The sequence below is a fragment of the Salvelinus alpinus genome, chromosome 8, assembly GCF_045679555.1.
Source record: "Salvelinus alpinus chromosome 8, SLU_Salpinus.1, whole genome shotgun sequence".
Taxonomy (NCBI): Eukaryota; Metazoa; Chordata; class Actinopteri; order Salmoniformes; family Salmonidae; genus Salvelinus; species Salvelinus alpinus.
This window is the reverse complement of record NC_092093.1, coordinates 14,319,298-14,339,868: the sequence shown is the minus strand read 5'-3', so window position 1 is coordinate 14,339,868 and position 20,571 is coordinate 14,319,298. Positions and strand designations below refer to the sequence as shown.

The following is a 20,571-nucleotide window of genomic DNA, read 5'->3' as shown; positions in this document are numbered from 1 at the left end:
TTTCTTCTTTGGCAATACAATTATTTATATTTACGCCGCCATAGATATATTTAATAGTATCTCCCAGTGACCTTTGACGTTTCAGCGGCAAACATGTCTGAGTCGATGGAAGAAGTGTGGACAATTGTTGCTAAAAATGTCATAATATTATAATGTTAGACTCTTCGTGTTATTGAATTTTTTGATCAATTGAAGTTAAAACCTATATGGCACTTGATGGTATGTTACTCGTTAGTCTATGGCCCATTGTAATAGCAACATTTGTCTGCTAGCAAACGTAGCATGCTAGCTAACGTTAGCTAGCTGGGACTGCTAACAATTACTTTAGCTTGTGATCTCAACTAGTTAACGTCAGTGCTGTATTATAAATAGTGTTATATTGTCTAGTAAATCTTGAAACTGCTGTGAAGTTGTATCATGTCCATACCATTTATGGACCATGGCTGTTTACATTTTTCATTTTACAATACATGCATACCTCAGTCATATTGCTGCATGTGAAGTGGTTCAAAATATAATCTTGTTAATAGCTAGTTAACTAATGGTTCTATGTCTTGTCCCTGTAGTATAACAGCTGAGGAAAATGACGTCTATTATCAAACTGACTGCTGTGTCAGGGGTGCAGGAGGAGTCTGCCCTCTGCTACCTGCTGCAGGTGGATGAGTTCCGCTTCCTCCTGGACTGTGGCTGGGATGAGAGCTTCTCCATGGACATCATTGATTCCATGAAAAGGTAGAAGCCCACATCATAATCTAAGCCAGTAGTTCTCAATGGGGTACTTGGCATATCTAAATGGACTACTTGGGAAGACTCAGAACATAGGCCTAATGATTGGTTACACATGAAGGGGGTACATCGGGCAGGGCAAAATGTGATTGGAGTTACTAATTGAGAGTCTCGATGTCAGCTATCTAGACATCCCCACCCCAGTCTCAATTGAATTGATTCCTAAAGTCAACAACTAGAACTTGTCCCAGTCAATCAGATTTCTTATGGGCCATTCCTCCTCCTCTCCAGGTATGTCCACCAGGTTGACGCGGTGCTCCTCTCCCATCCCGACCCCCTGCACCTGGGGGCCCTGCCCTATGCTGTGGGCAAGCTGGGCCTAAACTGCCCCATATATGCCACCATCCCCGTCTACAAGATGGGTCAGATGTTCATGTATGACCTGTATCAGGTGAGGCAGCGGTGTGCTAACCTGGTCCCAGATCAGTTTTTGGTGTCTTGCCAACTCTGCAAGACAGCACAAACAGATCTGGGACCAGGCTAGGGGATGTATGCAATGTACTGCGCCAGCGTTTCCCAATCCTGGTCCTGGGGACCCCAAGGGGTGCACATATTTTTTGGGGTCCTAGCACTAGATAGCTGATTCAAATAATCAAAGTCTGATGATTATTTCAATCAGCTGTGTAGTGCTAGGGCAAAAACCAATAATGTGGGGAACCGAAACGTGGGGGGGGTGGGAGTACAAGAGGTAACAGTGCACTGTAAAACCGAAACGTGGGGGCAGAGGGGGTAACAGTGCACTGTAAAACCGAAACGTGGGGGCAGAGGGGGTAACAGTAAAACTATTCTCACTTGTGATCTGTTGTTTTGGTAGTCGCGTAACAACACTGAGGACTTCAACCTGTTCACCCTGGATGATGTGGACTGCGCTTTTGACAAAATCCAGCAGTTGAAGTACTCCCAGATTGTCAATCTGAAAGGTCAGTAATCCATGTATCAGTGTTACATAATGACTCGATTATAATATATCATTTCTATTGACTCCTGCTGAGTAATGTACTGTATCTGTTCAAACCATAACACTGGTATCCAGTAATCCATCTTTCCTATTTGACAGGGAAAGACATGGTCTGTCCAATTTCGATTGCCTCCTGTTGTAGTGATCTCTTTGGCCTAGTATAAAACACTGGTTCAATCGACCTTTCTACTTTTTGTTTACAGGGAAAGGACATGGTCTGTCCATCACTCCACTTCCTGCTGGTCACATGATCGGAGGGACCATCTGGAAGATTGTGAAGGATGGGGAGGAGGAGATTGTTTACGCTGTGGACTTCAACCACAAAAGAGAGATGTGAGTAGAGGGAGGGAGAGATGTGAGTAGAGGGCCATCCCAGACTAAAAAAATAAATAAATCTTGGTTGCCCGAGAGTCGTCTGTTCTTTCGACCAATCGATTGGTCGAAATTTGATCATGTGTATTTTTCCATATGTGTTTTAATCAACTCTATGCACTGAGCTTGTCTGATGCTTTAAGTGCATTGTTTGATGAAATAATTAAGACGCACAGATGACTAGAGGTCTAGAACGCAATTGATTTGATTGGGCCGGGATCAGACTTGATGCTCTGTGTTAAAAAATCTCTCTCTATATATATATATATATATATATATATATATATATATATATATATATATATGTAACAGTATAACTTTAAACCGTCCCCTCGCCCCGACACGCGAACCAGGGACCCTCTGCACACATCAACAACTGACACCCACGAAGCGTCGTTACCCATCGCTCCACAAAAGCCGCGGCCCTTGCAGAGCAAGGGGCACCACTACTAATAGGTTTCAGAGCAAGTGACGTAACTGATTGAAACGCTACTAGCGCGTACCCGCTAACTAGCTAGCCATTTCACATCCGTTACACTCACCCCCCTTTCAACCTCCTCCTTTTCCGCAGCAACCAGTGATCCGGGTCACGGCACCAATGTAACAGTATAACTTTAAACCGTCCCCTCGCCCCGACACGCGAACCAGGGACCCTCTGCACACATCAACAACGGTCGCCCACGAAGCATCGTTACCCATCGCTCCACAAAGGCCACGGCCCTTGCAGAGCAAGGGGCACCACTACTAATAGGTTTCAGAGCAAGTGACGTAACTGATTGAAACGCTACTAGCGCGTACCCGCTAACTAGCTAGCCATTTCACATCCGTTACATATATATAGTGGGGAGAACAAGTATTTGATACACTGCCGATTTTGCAGGTTTTCCTACTTACAAAGCATGTAGAGGTCTGTAATTTTTGTCATAGGTACACTTTAACTGTGAGAGACGGAATCTCCAAAAATCCAGAAAATCACATTGTATGATTTTTAAGTCATTCATTTGCATTTTATTACATGACATAAGTATTTGATACATCAGAAAAGCAGAACTTAATATTTGGTACAGAAACCTTTGTTTGCAATTACAGAGATCATACGTTTCCTGTAGTTCTTGACCAGGTTTGCACACACTACAGCAGGGATTTTGGTCCACTCCTCCATACAGACCTTCTCCAGATCCTTCAGGTTTCGGGGCTGTCGCTGGGCAATACGGACTTTCAACTCCCTCCAAAGATTTTCTATTGGGTTCAGGTCTGGAGACTGGCTAGGCCACTCCAGGACCTTGAGATGCTTCTTACGGAGCCACTCCTTAGTTGCCCTGGCTGTGTGTTTCGGGTCGTTGTCATGCTGGAAGACCCAGCCACGACCCATCTTCAATGCTCATACTGAGGGAAGGAGGTTGTTGGCCAAGATCTCGCGATACATGGCCCCATCCATCCTCCCCTCAATACGGTGCAGTCGTCCTGTCCCCTTTGCAGAAAAGCATCCCCAAAGAATGATGTTTCCACCTCTATGCTTCACGGTTGGGATGTTGTTCTTGGGGTTGTACTCATCCTTCTTCTTCCTCCAAACACGGCGAGTGGAGTTTAGACCAAAAAAGTTGTGGAAAATACTGGAGATTAATAAAAAGGTGAGGAGTAAGCGCTGCGTACATATGTGTGTCAAACAGGTGCTGTTAGATTCTAATATACTTTTTATGACCGTTTGGAACAACACTAAATCAATTATAAGTGTACCGTAGAGTCTTAAGTTTTATTTTTTGGTTATAACAGTTGCATACATTCGTGAATGCAGTTGCCAACATGGAATAGTTTATTTACTAATTATTCAAGGGTCACTATGTTATTTTAAAACTAAAATGCTTGATTGCACTTAAAAACATGAATCACTCCTGATGTGTGATGTGAAGGAATGAATGATAGATAGATACAGTAGCCTATATAAGTATTGAAGCAGGCCTAAGTTACGGTATTAAGTCTAAACAGGATGCGCTCTTAGGCCTACAGCTTGGTGGTGGTTATAGGCTGCTATACTAAGCCTACTAATCATAATGGCATTAATTATTATAATGATGATCATTATAGTACTAATAATAGCAATAAGGAGATAAAGGGGAGTTATTATAAATCAAAATTTTCAGACAATTTGGAACAGTGTAAACAACACTAAATACATTATAAATAATACCAGAGAGGCTGGTCTAATGAACAAGTGTAAAGCCTTTATTAAAGCATAGCAAAGATTTAAGAACAGCTGAATTTGTGAAATTGTTTATCAGACATGTGTGTGTGAGGCTTGGTGCCTCACAGAATCAGTAAGCTATTAAACAAACACTCTGTGAGTGGAGGGATGGAGAGAAGAGCAAGCGATAGATGTGGGAAGGAGAGCTGAGGGGTGGAGGGATGGAGAGAAGAGCAAGCGATAGATGTGGGAAGGAGAGCTGAGGGGTGGGAAGGAGAGCTGAGGGGTGGAGGGATGGAGAGAAGAGCAAGCGATAGATGTGGGAAGGAGAGCTGAGGGGTGGGAAGGAGAGCTGAGGGGTGGAGGGATGGAGAGAAGAGCAAGCGATAGATGTGGGAAGGAGAGCTGAGGGGTGGGAAGGAGAGCTGAGGGATGGAGAGAAGAGCAAGCGATAGATGTGGGAAGGAGAGCTGAGGGGTGGGAAGGCGAGCTGAGGGGTGGAGGGATGGAGAGAAGAGCAAGCGATAGATGTGGGAAGGAGAGCTGAGGGGTGGGAAGGCGAGCTGAGGGGTGGGAAGGAGAGAGAGCTGTCGGTGGCGGAGAAAGCGAGCGACTTGAGTAGAGGGAGAACGATGGTTATTTTGTTTGTTTATTTTCTCCAGCCACCTGAATGGGTGTACGTTGGAGTCGGTGAGTCGTCCCTCTCTTCTCATCACAGACTCGTTCAACGCTACATACGTGCAGCCACGTCGCAAGCAAAGGGACGAGCAGCTCCTTAGTAAGTTAATCAACACTCAATCATCTGCAATCCTAGCCTGGTCACATATGTTTGTGCTGTCTTACCAACTACCTGTGGTCACTGGAAAGTCATGACCATAGGAGTTGGCCAGACAACACAAAAAGATCTGGGACCAGGCTACAGTAATACCTATTGGTTGAATATGAAGAGAGAGAAAAAGTGGTTTACCAATCGTCCCCCCCTCCTTCAGCCAATGTAATGGAGACCCTACGCGGCGACGGCAACGTGCTGATCGCGGTGGATACGGCAGGCCGTGTACTGGAGCTGGCTCAGCTGCTGGACCAGATCTGGAGGACGAAGGATGCCGGGCTGGGGGTCTACTCTCTGGCCCTGCTCAACAACGTCAGCTACAACGTGGTGGAGTTCTCCAAGTCTCAGGTCTGAGTCACACACATACCCTTTCATTACCTGACCACACAGTACCAGACAAATCTGAGTCTTTGCTTCAGCCTGCCTGGAGTGCCAGATGGGTGGGGTTTGCACTTTCGGGACTATTCTGTTGGTATAGTTGCAACATGTGAGCACAGCTAAAAAGTATTTGAAAGATCAAAAAATAATAATAATAATCCCCAGGTCCAGTACCATCTACATATACGTGCTTATGTGCTTTTATTCATGTTTCAATAGTGTGCTCACTACTCATTTAAATGGGCTGTCATATGTAACATGCTGCATCTTCTGAAAGGTATGAAAATGTTAGCATTTTGTGGCACGGGATTAATATATTTCGCAAAATGTAGCATGTCACAAACGGTACCTCAAACAGTCCGTCTTGCATCACTCTGTCATTGTAATAGGCATGGTAACAATAGTGGTGACTCTGTTATATTCTGCCCTACAGGTGGAGTGGATGAGTGACAAGCTGATGCGCTGCTTCGAAGACAAGCGCAACAACCCCTTCCAGTTCCGCCACCTGTCCCTGTGCCACAGCCTGGCCGACCTGGCCCGCGTGCCCAGCCCCAAGGTGGTGCTCTGCAGCCAGCCCGACCTGGAGTCTGGCTTCTCCCGCGAGCTCTTCATCCAATGGTGTCAGGACGCCAAGAACTCTGTGATCCTTACCTACCGTACCACGCCCGGCACCCTGGGCCGCTACCTCATCGACAACCCCGGGGAGAAGATGCTGGACCTGGAGGTGAAACTATAAGAGAAGACTTTAGGGAAGAAGAGCTGCCATTTTGGCTCAGATTTGGGGATTTATCTGTTTGTGCAGCGTGTCCATATGGCTCTTCCTGTCTCTGTTTCCATCTCAACTCAAGCATGGGAACAGCTTGATATGTCACACTGGCTTTCTCACCCCCCCCCCCCCTTTTCATACATTTTTGTTGTCATGTTGACAGATTAGGAAACGGGTGAAGCTGGAAGGCAGAGAGCTGGAAGAATACCTGGAGAAAGAGAGAATGAAGAAGGAAGCTGCCAAAAAACTTGAACAAGAAAAAGAGTGAGTCACTGACACTTTATTTCTGGCCTATTCGTATTCACAATACTACTGCACTGTGAATCATATTCTTCCAGGCGGGTTTGGGGTATTATTTAGCTGTTTTCTGTGTGTTTGGATGTGTGCACAGATGACATTTTAGTCATTTAGTAGACGCTCTTATCCAGTGCGACTTACAGTGCATCCATCTTAAGGGAACTAGGTGAGACAACCACATAACAGCACGGTTGTTCTCCAGGAATGAAGATGTGTTCGTCTTTGAGGTGACGAAACGCAGCAAGATTGTGTGTCTAATATATTTGTGTCTGTCTCAGGGTGGACGTGGACTCGAGTGATGAGAGCGACATGGAGGATGACCTGGAGCTGCCGGCGGTGGTGAAAACCAAACACCACGATCTCATGATGAAGGGAGACGGCGTCCGCAAGGGCAGCTTCTTCAAACAGGCCAAGAAGTCTTACCCCATGTTCCCCACCCACGAGGAGAGGGTCAAATGGGATGAGTACGGAGAGATCATCAGGTACTGTAGTCAGTGAACTAGTAGTGTTATGGAGAGATCATCAGGTACTGTAGTCAGTGAACTAGTAGTGTTATGGAGAGATCATCAGGTACTGTAGTCAGTGAACTAGTAGTATTATGGAGAGATCATCAGGTACTGTAGTCAGTGAACTAGTAGTATTATGGAGAGATCATCAGGTACTGTAGTCAGTGAACTAGTAGTATTATGGAGAGATCATCAGGTACTGTAGTCAGTGAACTAGTAGTGTTATGGAGAGATCATCAGGTACTGTAGTCAGTGAACTAGTAGTATTATGGAGAGATCATCAGGAACTAGTAGTATTATGGAGAGATCATCAGGTACTGTAGTCAGTGAACTAGTAGTATTATGGAGAGATCATCAGGAACTGTAGTTAGTGAACTAGTAGTATTATGGAGAGATCATCAGGTACTGTAGTTGTGAACTAGTAGTATTATGGAGAGATCAGGAACTAGTAGTGTTATGGAGAGATCATCAGGTACTGTAGTCAGTGAACTAGTAGTATTATGGAGAGATCATCAGGTACTGTAGTCAGTGAACTAGTAGTGTTATGGAGAGATCATCAGGTACTGTAGTCAGTGAACTAGTAGTGTTATGGAGAGATCATCAGGTACTGTAGTCAGTGAACTAGTAGTGTTATGGAGAGATCATCAGGTACTGTAGTCAGTGAACTAGTAGTGTTATGGAGAGATCATCAGGTACTGTAGTTAGTGAACTAGTAGTGTTATGGAGAGATCATCAGGTACTGTAGTCAGTGAACTAGTAGTGTTATGGAGAGATCATCAGGTACTGTAGTCAGTGAACTAGTAGTATTATGGAGAGATCAGGAACTAGTAGTGTTATGGAGAGATCATCAGGTACTGTAGTCAGTGAACTAGTAGTATTATGGAGAGATCATCAGGTAATGTAGTTAGTGAACTAGTAGTGTTATGGAGAGATCATCAGGTACTGTAGTCAGTGAACTAGTAGTGTTATGGAGAGATCATCAGGTACTGTAGTCAGTGAACTAGTAGTGTTATGGAGAGATCATCAGGTACTGTAGTCAGTGAACTAGTAGTGTTATGGAGAGATCATCAGGTACTGTAGTCAGTGAACTAGTAGTATTATGGAGAGATCATCAGGTAATGTAGTTAGTGAACTAGTAGTGTTATGGAGAGATCATCAGGTACTGTAGTCAGTGAACTAGTAGTGTTATGGAGAGATCATCAGGTACTGTAGTCAGTGAACTAGTAGTGTTATGGAGAGATCATCAGGTACTGTAGTCAGTGAACTAGTAGTGTTATGGAGAGATCATCAGGTACTGTAGTCAGTGAACTAGTAGTGTTATGGAGAGATCATCAGGTACTGTAGTCAGTGAACTAGTAGTGTTATGGAGAGATCATCAGGTAATGTAGTCAGTGAACTAGTAGTGTGGTGGTGTTATGGAGAGATCATCAGGTACTGTAGTTAGTGAACTGAGTAGTGTCATGGAGAGATCATCAGGTACTGTAGATCAGTGAACTAGTAGTGTTATGGAGAAGATCATCAGGTACTGTAGTCAGTGAACTAGTAGTATTATGGAGAGATCATCAGGTACTGTAGTCAGTGAACTAGTAGTGTTATGGAGAGATCATCAGGTACTGTAGTCAGTGAACTAGTAGTATTATGGAGAGATCATCAGGTACTGTAGTCAGTGAACTAGTAGTGTTATGGAGAGATCATCAGGTACTGTAGTCAGTGAACTAGTAGTGTTATGGAGAGATCATCAGGTACTGTAGTCAGTGAACTAGTAGTGTTATGGAGAGATCATCAGGTACTGTAGTCAGGGAACTAGTAGTGTTATGGAGAGATCATCAGGTACTGTAGTCAGTGAACTAGTAGTGTTATGGAGAGATCATCAGGTACTGTAGTCAGTGAACTAGTAGTGTTATGGAGAGATCATCAGGTACTGTAGTCAGTGAACTAGTAGTGTTATGGAGAGATCATCAGGTACTGTAGTCAGTGAACTAGTAGTGTTATGGAGAGATCATCAGGTACTGTAGTCAGGGAACTAGTAGTGTTATGGAGAGATCATCAGGTACTGTAGTCAGTGAACTAGTAGTGTTATGGAGAGATCATCAGGTACTGTAGTCAGTGAACTAGTAGTGTTATGGAGAGATCATCAGGTACTGTAGTTAGTGAACTAGTAGTGTTATGGAGAGATCATCAGGTACTGTAGTCAGTGAACTAGTAGTGTTATGGAGAGATCATCAGGTACTGTAGTCAGTGAACTAGTAGTATTATGGAGAGATCAGGAACTAGTAGTGTTATGGAGAGATCATCAGGTACTGTAGTCAGTGAACTAGTAGTATTATGGAGAGATCATCAGGTAATGTAGTTAGTGAACTAGTAGTGTTATGGAGAGATCATCAGGTACTGTAGTCAGTGAACTAGTAGTGTTATGGAGAGATCATCAGGTACTGTAGTCAGTGAACTAGTAGTGTTATGGAGAGATCATCAGGTACTGTAGTCAGTGAACTAGTAGTGTTATGGAGAGATCATCAGGTACTGTAGTCAGTGAACTAGTAGTATTATGGAGAGATCATCAGGTAATGTAGTTAGTGAACTAGTAGTGTTATGGAGAGATCATCAGGTACTGTAGTCAGTGAACTAGTAGTGTTATGGAGAGATCATCAGGTACTGTAGTCAGTGAACTAGTAGTGTTATGGAGAGATCATCAGGTACTGTAGTCAGTGAACTAGTAGTGTTATGGAGAGATCATCAGGTACTGTAGTCAGTGAACTAGTAGTGTTATGGAGAGATCATCAGGTACTGTAGTCAGTGAACTAGTAGTATTATGGAGAGATCATCAGGTAATGTAGTTAGTGAACTAGTAGTGTTATGGAGAGATCATCAGGTACTGTAGTCAGTGAACTAGTAGTGTTATGGAGAGATCATCAGGTACTGTAGTCAGTGAACTAGTAGTGTTATGGAGAGATCATCAGGTACTGTAGTCAGTGAACTAGTAGTGTTATGGAGAGATCATCAGGTACTGTAGTCAGTGAACTAGTAGTGTTATGGAGAGATCATCAGGTACTGTAGTCAGTGAACTAGTAGTGTTATGGAGAGATCATCAGGTACTGTAGTCAGTGAACTAGTAGTGTTATGGTGAGATCATCAGGTACTGTAGTCAGTGAACTAGTAGTGTTATGGAGAGATCATCAGGTAATGTAGTCAGTGAACTAGTAGTATTATGGAGAGATCATCAGGTACTGTAGTTAGTGAACTAGTAGTGTTATGGAGAGATCATCAGGTACTGTAGTCAGTGAACTAGTAGTGTTATGGAGAGATCATCAGGTACTGTAGTCAGTGAACTAGTAGTATTATGGAGAGATCATCAGGTAATGTAGTTAGTGAACTAGTAGTGTTATGGAGAGATCATCAGGTACTGTAGTCAGTGAACTAGTAGTGTTATGGAGAGATCATCAGGTACTGTAGTCAGTGAACTAGTAGTGTTATGGAGAGATCATCAGGTACTGTAGTCAGTGAACTAGTAGTGTTATGGAGAGATCATCAGGTACTGTAGTCAGTGAACTAGTAGTGTTATGGAGAGATCATCAGGTACTGTAGTCAGTGAACTAGTAGTGTTATGGAGAGATCATCAGGTACTGTAGTCAGTGAACTAGTAGTGTTATGGTGAGATCATCAGGTACTGTAGTCAGTGAACTAGTAGTGTTATGGAGAGATCATCAGGTAATGTAGTTAGTGAACTAGTAGTGTTATGGAGAGATCATCAGGTACTGTAGTCAGTGAACTAGTAGTGTTATGGAGAGATCATCAGGTACTGTAGTCAGTGAACTAGTAGTATTATGGAGAGATCAGGAACTAGTAGTGTTATGGAGAGATCATCAGGTACTGTAGTCAGTGAACTAGTAGTATTATGGAGAGATCATCAGGTACTGTAGTCAGTGAACTAGTAGTGTTATGGAGAGATCATCAGGTACTGTAGTCAGTGAACTAGTAGTATTATGGAGAGATCAGGAACTAGTAGTGTTATGGAGAGATCATCAGGTACTGTAGTCAGTGAACTAGTAGTATTATGGAGAGATCATCAGGTACTGTAGTCAGTGAACTAGTAGTGTTATGGAGAGATCATCAGGTACTGTAGTCAGTGAACTAGTAGTATTATGGAGAGATCAGGAACTAGTAGTGTTATGGAGAGATCATCAGGTACTGTAGTCAGTGAACTAGTAGTGTTATGGAGAGATCATCAGGTACTGTAGTCAGTGAACTAGTAGTGTTATGGAGAGATCATCAGGTACTGTAGTCAGTGAACTAGTAGTGTTATGGAGAGATCATCAGGTACTGTAGTCAGTGAACTAGTAGTGTTATGGAGAGATCATCAGGTACTGTAGTCAGGGAACTAGTAGTGTTATGGAGAGATCATCAGGTACTGTAGTCAGTGAACTAGTAGTGTTATGGAGAGATCATCAGGTACTGTAGTCAGTGAACTAGTAGTGTTATGGAGAGATCATCAGGTACTGTAGTTAGTGAACTAGTAGTGTTATGGAGAGATCATCAGGTACTGTAGTCAGTGAACTAGTAGTGTTATGGAGAGATCATCAGGTACTGTAGTCAGTGAACTAGTAGTATTATGGAGAGATCAGGAACTAGTAGTGTTATGGAGAGATCATCAGGTACTGTAGTCAGTGAACTAGTAGTATTATGGAGAGATCATCAGGTAATGTAGTTAGTGAACTAGTAGTGTTATGGAGAGATCATCAGGTACTGTAGTCAGTGAACTAGTAGTGTTATGGAGAGATCATCAGGTACTGTAGTCAGTGAACTAGTAGTGTTATGGAGAGATCATCAGGTACTGTAGTCAGTGAACTAGTAGTGTTATGGAGAGATCATCAGGTACTGTAGTCAGTGAACTAGTAGTATTATGGAGAGATCATCAGGTAATGTAGTTAGTGAACTAGTAGTGTTATGGAGAGATCATCAGGTACTGTAGTCAGTGAACTAGTAGTGTTATGGAGAGATCATCAGGTACTGTAGTCAGTGAACTAGTAGTGTTATGGAGAGATCATCAGGTACTGTAGTCAGTGAACTAGTAGTGTTATGGAGAGATCATCAGGTACTGTAGTCAGTGAACTAGTAGTGTTATGGAGAGATCATCAGGTACTGTAGTCAGTGAACTAGTAGTATTATGGAGAGATCATCAGGTAATGTAGTTAGTGAACTAGTAGTGTTATGGAGAGATCATCAGGTACTGTAGTCAGTGAACTAGTAGTGTTATGGAGAGATCATCAGGTACTGTAGTCAGTGAACTAGTAGTGTTATGGAGAGATCATCAGGTACTGTAGTCAGTGAACTAGTAGTGTTATGGAGAGATCATCAGGTACTGTAGTCAGTGAACTAGTAGTGTTATGGAGAGATCATCAGGTACTGTAGTCAGTGAACTAGTAGTGTTATGGAGAGATCATCAGGTACTGTAGTCAGTGAACTAGTAGTGTTATGGTGAGATCATCAGGTACTGTAGTCAGTGAACTAGTAGTGTTATGGAGAGATCATCAGGTAATGTAGTCAGTGAACTAGTAGTATTATGGAGAGATCATCAGGTACTGTAGTTAGTGAACTAGTAGTGTTATGGAGAGATCATCAGGTACTGTAGTCAGTGAACTAGTAGTGTTATGGAGAGATCATCAGGTACTGTAGTCAGTGAACTAGTAGTATTATGGAGAGATCAGGAACTAGTAGTGTTATGGAGAGATCATCAGGTACTGTAGTCAGTGAACTAGTAGTATTATGGAGAGATCATCAGGTACTGTAGTCAGTGAACTAGTAGTGTTATGGAGAGATCATCAGGTACTGTAGTCAGTGAACTAGTAGTATTATGGAGAGATCAGGAACTAGTAGTGTTATGGAGAGATCATCAGGTACTGTAGTCAGTGAACTAGTAGTATTATGGAGAGATCATCAGGTACTGTAGTCAGTGAACTAGTAGTGTTATGGAGAGATCATCAGGTACTGTAGTCAGTGAACTAGTAGTGTTATGGAGAGATCATCAGGTACTGTAGTCAGTGAACTAGTAGTGTTATGGAGAGATCATCAGGTACTGTAGTCAGTGAACTAGTAGTGTTATGGAGAGATCATCAGGTACTGTAGTTAGTGAACTAGTAGTGTTATGGAGAGATCATCAGGTACTGTAGTCAGTGAACTAGTAGTGTTATGGAGAGATCATCAGGTACTGTAGTCAGTGAACTAGTAGTATTATGGAGAGATCAGGAACTAGTAGTGTTATGGAGAGATCATCAGGTACTGTAGTCAGTGAACTAGTAGTATTATGGAGAGATCATCAGGTAATGTAGTTAGTGAACTAGTAGTGTTATGGAGAGATCATCAGGTACTGTAGTCAGTGAACTAGTAGTGTTATGGAGAGATCATCAGGTACTGTAGTCAGTGAACTAGTAGTGTTATGGAGAGATCATCAGGTACTGTAGTCAGTGAACTAGTAGTGTTATGGAGAGATCATCAGGTACTGTAGTCAGTGAACTAGTAGTATTATGGAGAGATCATCAGGTAATGTAGTTAGTGAACTAGTAGTGTTATGGAGAGATCATCAGGTACTGTAGTCAGTGAACTAGTAGTGTTATGGAGAGATCATCAGGTACTGTAGTCAGTGAACTAGTAGTGTTATGGAGAGATCATCAGGTACTGTAGTCAGTGAACTAGTAGTGTTATGGAGAGATCATCAGGTACTGTAGTCAGTGAACTAGTAGTATTATGGAGAGATCAGGAACTAGTAGTGTTATGGAGAGATCATCAGGTACTGTAGTCAGTGAACTAGTAGTATTATGGAGAGATCATCAGGTACTGTAGTCAGTGAACTAGTAGTGTTATGGAGAGATCATCAGGTACTGTAGTCAGTGAACTAGTAGTATTATGGAGAGATCAGGAACTAGTAGTGTTATGGAGAGATCATCAGGTACTGTAGTCAGTGAACTAGTAGTATTATGGAGAGATCATCAGGTACTGTAGTCAGTGAACTAGTAGTGTTATGGAGAGATCATCAGGTACTGTAGTCAGTGAACTAGTAGTGTTATGGAGAGATCATCAGGTACTGTAGTCAGTGAACTAGTAGTGTTATGGAGAGATCATCAGGTACTGTAGTCAGTGAACTAGTAGTGTTATGGAGAGATCATCAGGTACTGTAGTTAGTGAACTAGTAGTGTTATGGAGAGATCATCAGGTACTGTAGTCAGTGAACTAGTAGTGTTATGGAGAGATCATCAGGTACTGTAGTCAGTGAACTAGTAGTATTATGGAGAGATCAGGAACTAGTAGTGTTATGGAGAGATCATCAGGTACTGTAGTCAGTGAACTAGTAGTATTATGGAGAGATCATCAGGTAATGTAGTTAGTGAACTAGTAGTGTTATGGAGAGATCATCAGGTACTGTAGTCAGTGAACTAGTAGTGTTATGGAGAGATCATCAGGTACTGTAGTCAGTGAACTAGTAGTGTTATGGAGAGATCATCAGGTACTGTAGTCAGTGAACTAGTAGTGTTATGGAGAGATCATCAGGTACTGTAGTCAGTGAACTAGTAGTATTATGGAGAGATCATCAGGTAATGTAGTTAGTGAACTAGTAGTGTTATGGAGAGATCATCAGGTACTGTAGTCAGTGAACTAGTAGTGTTATGGAGAGATCATCAGGTACTGTAGTCAGTGAACTAGTAGTGTTATGGAGAGATCATCAGGTACTGTAGTCAGTGAACTAGTAGTGTTATGGAGAGATCATCAGGTACTGTAGTCAGTGAACTAGTAGTATTATGGAGAGATCAGGTAATGTAGAAATCGAAACAGGAAACCCCTTTGGATAATGAGCTCTAGCTATGCATTGGAATCTTTTTTGTAGCAGCTCCAGATGGCGTCACACAATATTGTACTAATGAATGACTGTCTCCAGACCGGAGGACTTCCTGGTACCAGAGCTCCAGGCCACTGAGGAGGAGAAGAACAAGCTGGAGTCGGGCATGGCCAACGGGGACGAACCCATGGACCAGGACTCCTCATCCAAAGTACCCACCAAGTGTACTTCCACTACGGAGAACCTAGAGATCAAGTAATTGGGCCCAAACACCTAAATGAGAGCAGACGTATTCAGAGCCTCACTGCTAAAATCATTCTGACGTAAATTCTAATGACATACAAGGCATATTGCTGAAAAATGTAAGCTTGTGATTTTAATTATACTGCCAAGACTATTAAGTAATTTTTTTATTTGCACAAAATATGAATTGTGCCCATTTCTTTCTAATATGATCCTAAAAGTAAAAAAAAAAAATCTTAATAATGCATATTTAAAATATTGAGAAATTATCAATTCTGGTCTGATCTTCCTGTGCAGAGCCAGGGTAACTTATATCGACTACGAGGGTCGCTCGGACGGTGACTCCATCAAGAAGATCATTAACCAAATGAAGCCGCGGCAGCTGGTGATCGTGCATGGCCCCCCCGAGGCCAGCCTGGACCTGGCCGAGTCCTGCAAGGCCTTCACCAAGGACATCAAGGTCTACACGCCCAAGCTGCAGGAGACTGTGGACGCCACCAGTGAGACACACATTTACCAGGTAGAATGTCATACAAAAATACATGCTCATGCAGGATATTTTGGGACAGGTTTTTGACTAATGCCCTGTGATTAATTGACCCATTTGACATATCATTTTGTTATCACTATTCACCAGTCAGAAAGTTGATGTGCTTTAGTCACGGTTACTGTAACTCAGGGGTGGGAAACTCCAGTCCTCCAGGGCCTGATTGGTGTCACACTCTTTTTCCATCCCTAGCAAACACAGCTGATTAATCAAATGTTGTTCTAACCTGAAGATCATGATTAGGTGATTATTGGAGTCAGGTGTGTTAGCTGGGGCAAGACTGTGACACCAATCAGGCCCTCAAGGACTGGAATTGCCCACCCCTGCTGTAACTAATCAAACCCAGGTCAAGCCATCTTAGAATTCTGGACCAGACAATGGCTCAATTGTGTATAAGGTTTATAATAATATTATAATATATGCCATTTAGCAGACACTTTTATCCAAAGCGACTTCCAGTCAAGCGTGCATTAGTATTACGTATGGGTGGTCCAGGGAATCAAACCCACTCTCCTGGTGTTGCAAACGCCGTGCTCTACCAACTGAGCTACAGAAGCAGTTTTATTTATGTGCAGAAATGTATAGAAACACGTAAACGTTGAGCTTAACCACTTTCTGTCGTATGTACATCAGAGGTTGTGTTCTTGTTCCCCAGGTGCGGTTGAAAGACTCACTGGTGAGCTCGCTGCAGTTCTGCCGCGCCAAGGACACAGAGCTGGCGTGGATCGACGGCGTACTGGACATGCGCGTGGTCAAGGTGGACACAGGCGTGCTGCCTGAGGAGGGCATGGTGAAAGGCGAGAAGGGAACTGGCGAGGAGGTTATGGAAGACAGCGAGCTGGCCATGGACGTGACCCCTGCTGACGATGCCACCACAGACCATAGCGTGGTGGCGCAGCAGCGCGCCATGAAGACGTTGTTTGGCGAGGATGTGCGCGAGCTGTCGGAGGAGAGTGATGTCATCCCTACCCTGGAGCCTCTGCCTGCCCACGAGGTGAGAGCGAGCGCTGGCCCCGGGGGAGGGGGAGAGCGAGCCATGGCCCCGGGGGAGGGGGAGAGCGAGCGCTGGCCCCGGGGGAGGGGGAGCGCCGGGGGAGGGGGAGAGCGAGCGCTGGCGCCGGGGGAGAGGGAGGAATACAGGAATACCGTAATCAGATCCTGAGGCGCATTTTCGTTTTTATATGGTATCTGTGACAAACATCTGTATTCCCAGTCATGTGAAATCCATAGATTAGAGCCTAATGAATTTATTTCAATTGACTGATTTCTTTATATGAACTGTAACTCAGTAAAATCTTTCAAATTGTTGGATGTTGCGTTTATATTTTTGTTCAGTATATTTTGTTAGCCGCTAACGTCAGTAAAAAGTTGGTAGTGTGCGACAAACGTAAGTGTCTGTTTCGGGTCTAAACTGCCGTCACAGATAATCCTGTGGCCGTGTATTAGTAATAGCAAAGTGATTTGCAGTCTGACTATTGCCTGTAAAATACCACAGTAATCCTTTTGAAAATGTGCTGTTCAATGTTTCACCATAACATTTTGGAATATACATTAAAATCGTTCAACTGAACATGTTCGCTGAAAACAGAAGCCTTGTTAAACTCACCTCCAATGTATAGCGACTGTATGGTTTTAGTTCCACAGAGTCCAACTGGTCTTGGATCAGGTGTATAAAAAACAGTTGTGGTTCTAACCCATGCACACCCTGTCTAACTCACAGATCCCAGGCCACCAGTCAGTGTTTATCAACGAGCCGCGCCTGTCCGACTTCAAGCAGGTACTGCTGAGGGAGGGCATCCAGGCTGAGTTTGTGGGAGGAGTGCTGGTGTGTAACAACATGGTGGCCGTCCGCAGGGTAAGTTTACTGTCCGTCTGTCCCCCCCCCTCCCCAACACACAGTACGGTCATTAATTCAGCCCTGTGTTCATTCTGCACCAACTCGGTGGCCTTGTAGTTAGTGTCTGCCTTGAGGTTGGGAGTTCGATCCCTGGCCGAGTCATACCTAAGTCTCTGCTTGGCACTCAGCATTAAGGAGATTGGGGGTAAGGCCCTGTGATAGACGAGCGTCCTGTCCAGGGGGTGTACTTGTACATCAAGATGCCTCACACTACAGAAACAGGAGATATGAGCCGTTCCAGGTCACACTAGCCAAGGCTCCTTACATTCAGCGCTCTGTGACAGCCTAAACCATCCCTTTCACTGAGCTGCTGCATGGGAAATGGTAAATAAGCCCAGAGGGTGCATGGGTTGTTTTGTTGTGTTGTCAACAAAACTATATATGTATTTAACTTCAATTTAATAGCGATTGTTATTTATTTACAAGAATGCTCTGGGGAAGGAAGGATGACGCAGAAACGACATGATACATTTTATTCAAAGTTGGAAATTAGCAGACGTAACAGCCAAGACTAGGAACCTGTGACAATAAACCATTTCTGCTTCTGTACAAAAGTCAGCAACACTTAATCTCCATTTTGCATCTGCTTGTGATTTTTTTTAAATATATCATTTTTTATGATGTTGGGAGTTTTCAGTGATAATGCACGTGTGACCCCTCTAACCCTTGTCTCCTCCCCTGTACAGACGGAGGCGGGGCGCATCGGCCTGGAAGGATGCCTGTGTGATGACTATTATAAGATCCGTGAGCTGCTGTATCAGCAGTATGCTGTGGTGTAGGAGGGAGGAGCTGCATCAGCAGTATGCTGTGGTATCCTGTAGGAGAGAGGAGCAACATGCAGCAGAGATGGTGTCAGTCATGACAGTATCACACAGACAGGATGGAGGAGAGTGAGGACTATTACCCAGAGGACCACAGGGTTCTAGGTGTTCTCCACACACAGGCTGCCTGAGCTCCCCTCGGGAGCCTCCAGCTGTTTGAATTCCAACTGCTGTGTTGATTTGTCGTCTCCCCCCCCCCCCCCATTTAAAAATCTGTTTACTGTTTATTGTGTGTCTTTCCCCACCGCAGTGAGAGACAGATGGGCTTTTCTGGAGTGACCTCTCCTTGATGTGACCCTTAGGGTAATTTTTACCTCTCCTCAAGCCCCCTCGGCTCTGGACTGGGCTAGCGAGGTGAAAGCTCACCGCTGGAGAGTCCCAACATCGTTCGACGTAGGCTGGAATGGTTTATCAGTGTATCTGTTGTTTTGTGTTTCTCTTTAAAGCTGCAATATGTAATGTTTTGGTGACCCAACCAAATTCACATAGAAATGGGAGTTTTTGATATGTCGTTCTCATTGAAAGCAAGTCTATGAAGTGGTAGATCTGTTGTATTTCGATGCTTCCCATTACGTTTTGTTTTTGCATCTTTTACTTTCGGATTCATACACCAGCTTCAAACAGCCAAAAAATGCTATATTTTGGTTTATTGAAAAGATATTTCACCGTGGTTTAGATAGTACAATGATTCTCTACAGTATACATCGTTTGTTTTGTCACAAACTGAGATTATTAGAATTTTAGCAACCAGGAAATGGCGGCGCGATTACTGCATATTGGACCTTTAAATTCCCTTTTCTGAACAAATAAATGTGTTTGTTTCCTATATATTTTCCCGTGGGTTGAGAGGGGAACGAGACGTGTTTACGCTGTAGGCAGGGTTGGGGGCAATTCAGGAAGTGAACAGTGTTTCAATGAGGTCCAATTTTTTTATATTTTTTTAAGTTTTCATTTTTACTTCCTGAGTTGATTAAATGGATTTGCCTGTATGTAGGCAAGTTCCATTACAGGGGCTTTACTAAACGGTACTGCTGCAGTTACAGTTTGACGCCACCAGATGGAGCCATGTTTCATCCATTCTGTCTGCCTCAGATTCCTTTTATCAAGTGTGTTCACACAGCAGCAGTTCCAGGGTTAGAGATGACATTGTCCCTGCAGTGATATCTTGGTAAATTAGCATAATGCACTGTCATGTAAATAACACACTAGAATAGTACATTCTCTCATGCTTGTATTTCAGGTAACTGAAATCAGGTGAATTATGAGACCGAGGAAAGTAAAAATGGATTTTAAAATGGCTCGCTGGTTTGTTAATTTTTCTAATCCACATATAAGGTCAATATTGTTATCCCTGTGAAGTTTGAATTACCCATTGTATCGGGTGTGTGTGTGTGCATAGTAGGCCTAAATGGCACCCTAATTCCTTTAAAGTGCACTTCTTTTAGCCCTATGCTGAAAAGTAGTGCACTATAAAGAGAGGAGGGTGCCATTTCAGACACAGCCGTGTGTGAGGGTGTCAGTGTTGTGACTAACAAAGCAGCCTTTTTTTCTGCTCGGTCGTGGCTCGTCATTGGCTGATGTCCGCTGCTGCAGCAGTGGGGGCACATCGTATCGTTCACAGGCAGCGTTGTGCTAATCCCCAGGGTGGGCCCAAGCCTTCCTACCACATGGTCACTGCCGTGGCTCTACGCACCACCCTACCTCACACACTATACACACTCAATGACGTCACACCAACGTCCATGTCTGCTAGTAGAACGCCCCACGTATGACCCCGCGGCCAGTCAGAGGACGGTGGGCCACAAACACACTAGTCATGGTGGGCCGAGCGAGGGATCATGGATGGAGGGAGTTATAGGCATGAGCAGCATGGATGGCTGGCCCACTGACGTGCGGCTAGTAGAGTTTTATACAGTACAGTTACGTAACATACAGTTTTGCACTTTAGAAACATTAAAATTTAAATGCCCTTTTTTATAATCCATGGCACAGGCACACGCACAAAAAAACTTGTGAACGTCAGTAACCCCTTCTGTGACTGTGAGAGGGAGATAGAATGGGATAGAGATAAACAGAGAAGACAGACAGACCGAGAGAGAGATAGAGGCTCCTCTGTGCCGCAGGGCATGCCAGGCCTGCCCAGTCACTGCTTTTCATTTTGATA

General features: G+C 43.6%; 1 protein-coding gene across 1 annotated transcript; it reads left to right on the top strand.

The window, feature by feature from the left end:
* Window positions 1-75: 75 nt before the first annotated feature.
* LOC139582575 (cleavage and polyadenylation specificity factor subunit 2) lies at window positions 76-19,705 on the top strand. Its single transcript, XM_071412700.1, has 15 exons — window positions 76-219; window positions 567-732; window positions 1,018-1,177; window positions 1,601-1,706; window positions 1,948-2,077; window positions 4,961-5,076; window positions 5,288-5,475; window positions 5,939-6,229; window positions 6,435-6,535; window positions 6,847-7,050; window positions 14,999-15,154; window positions 15,440-15,662; window positions 16,345-16,683; window positions 17,410-17,544; window positions 18,273-19,705. The coding sequence occupies exons 2-15, from the start codon at window positions 584-586 to the stop codon at window positions 18,363-18,365; spliced, it is 2,391 nt and encodes a 796-aa protein (XP_071268801.1). The 5' UTR covers window positions 76-219; window positions 567-583; the 3' UTR covers window positions 18,366-19,705.
* Window positions 19,706-20,571: the final 866 nt, after the last annotated feature.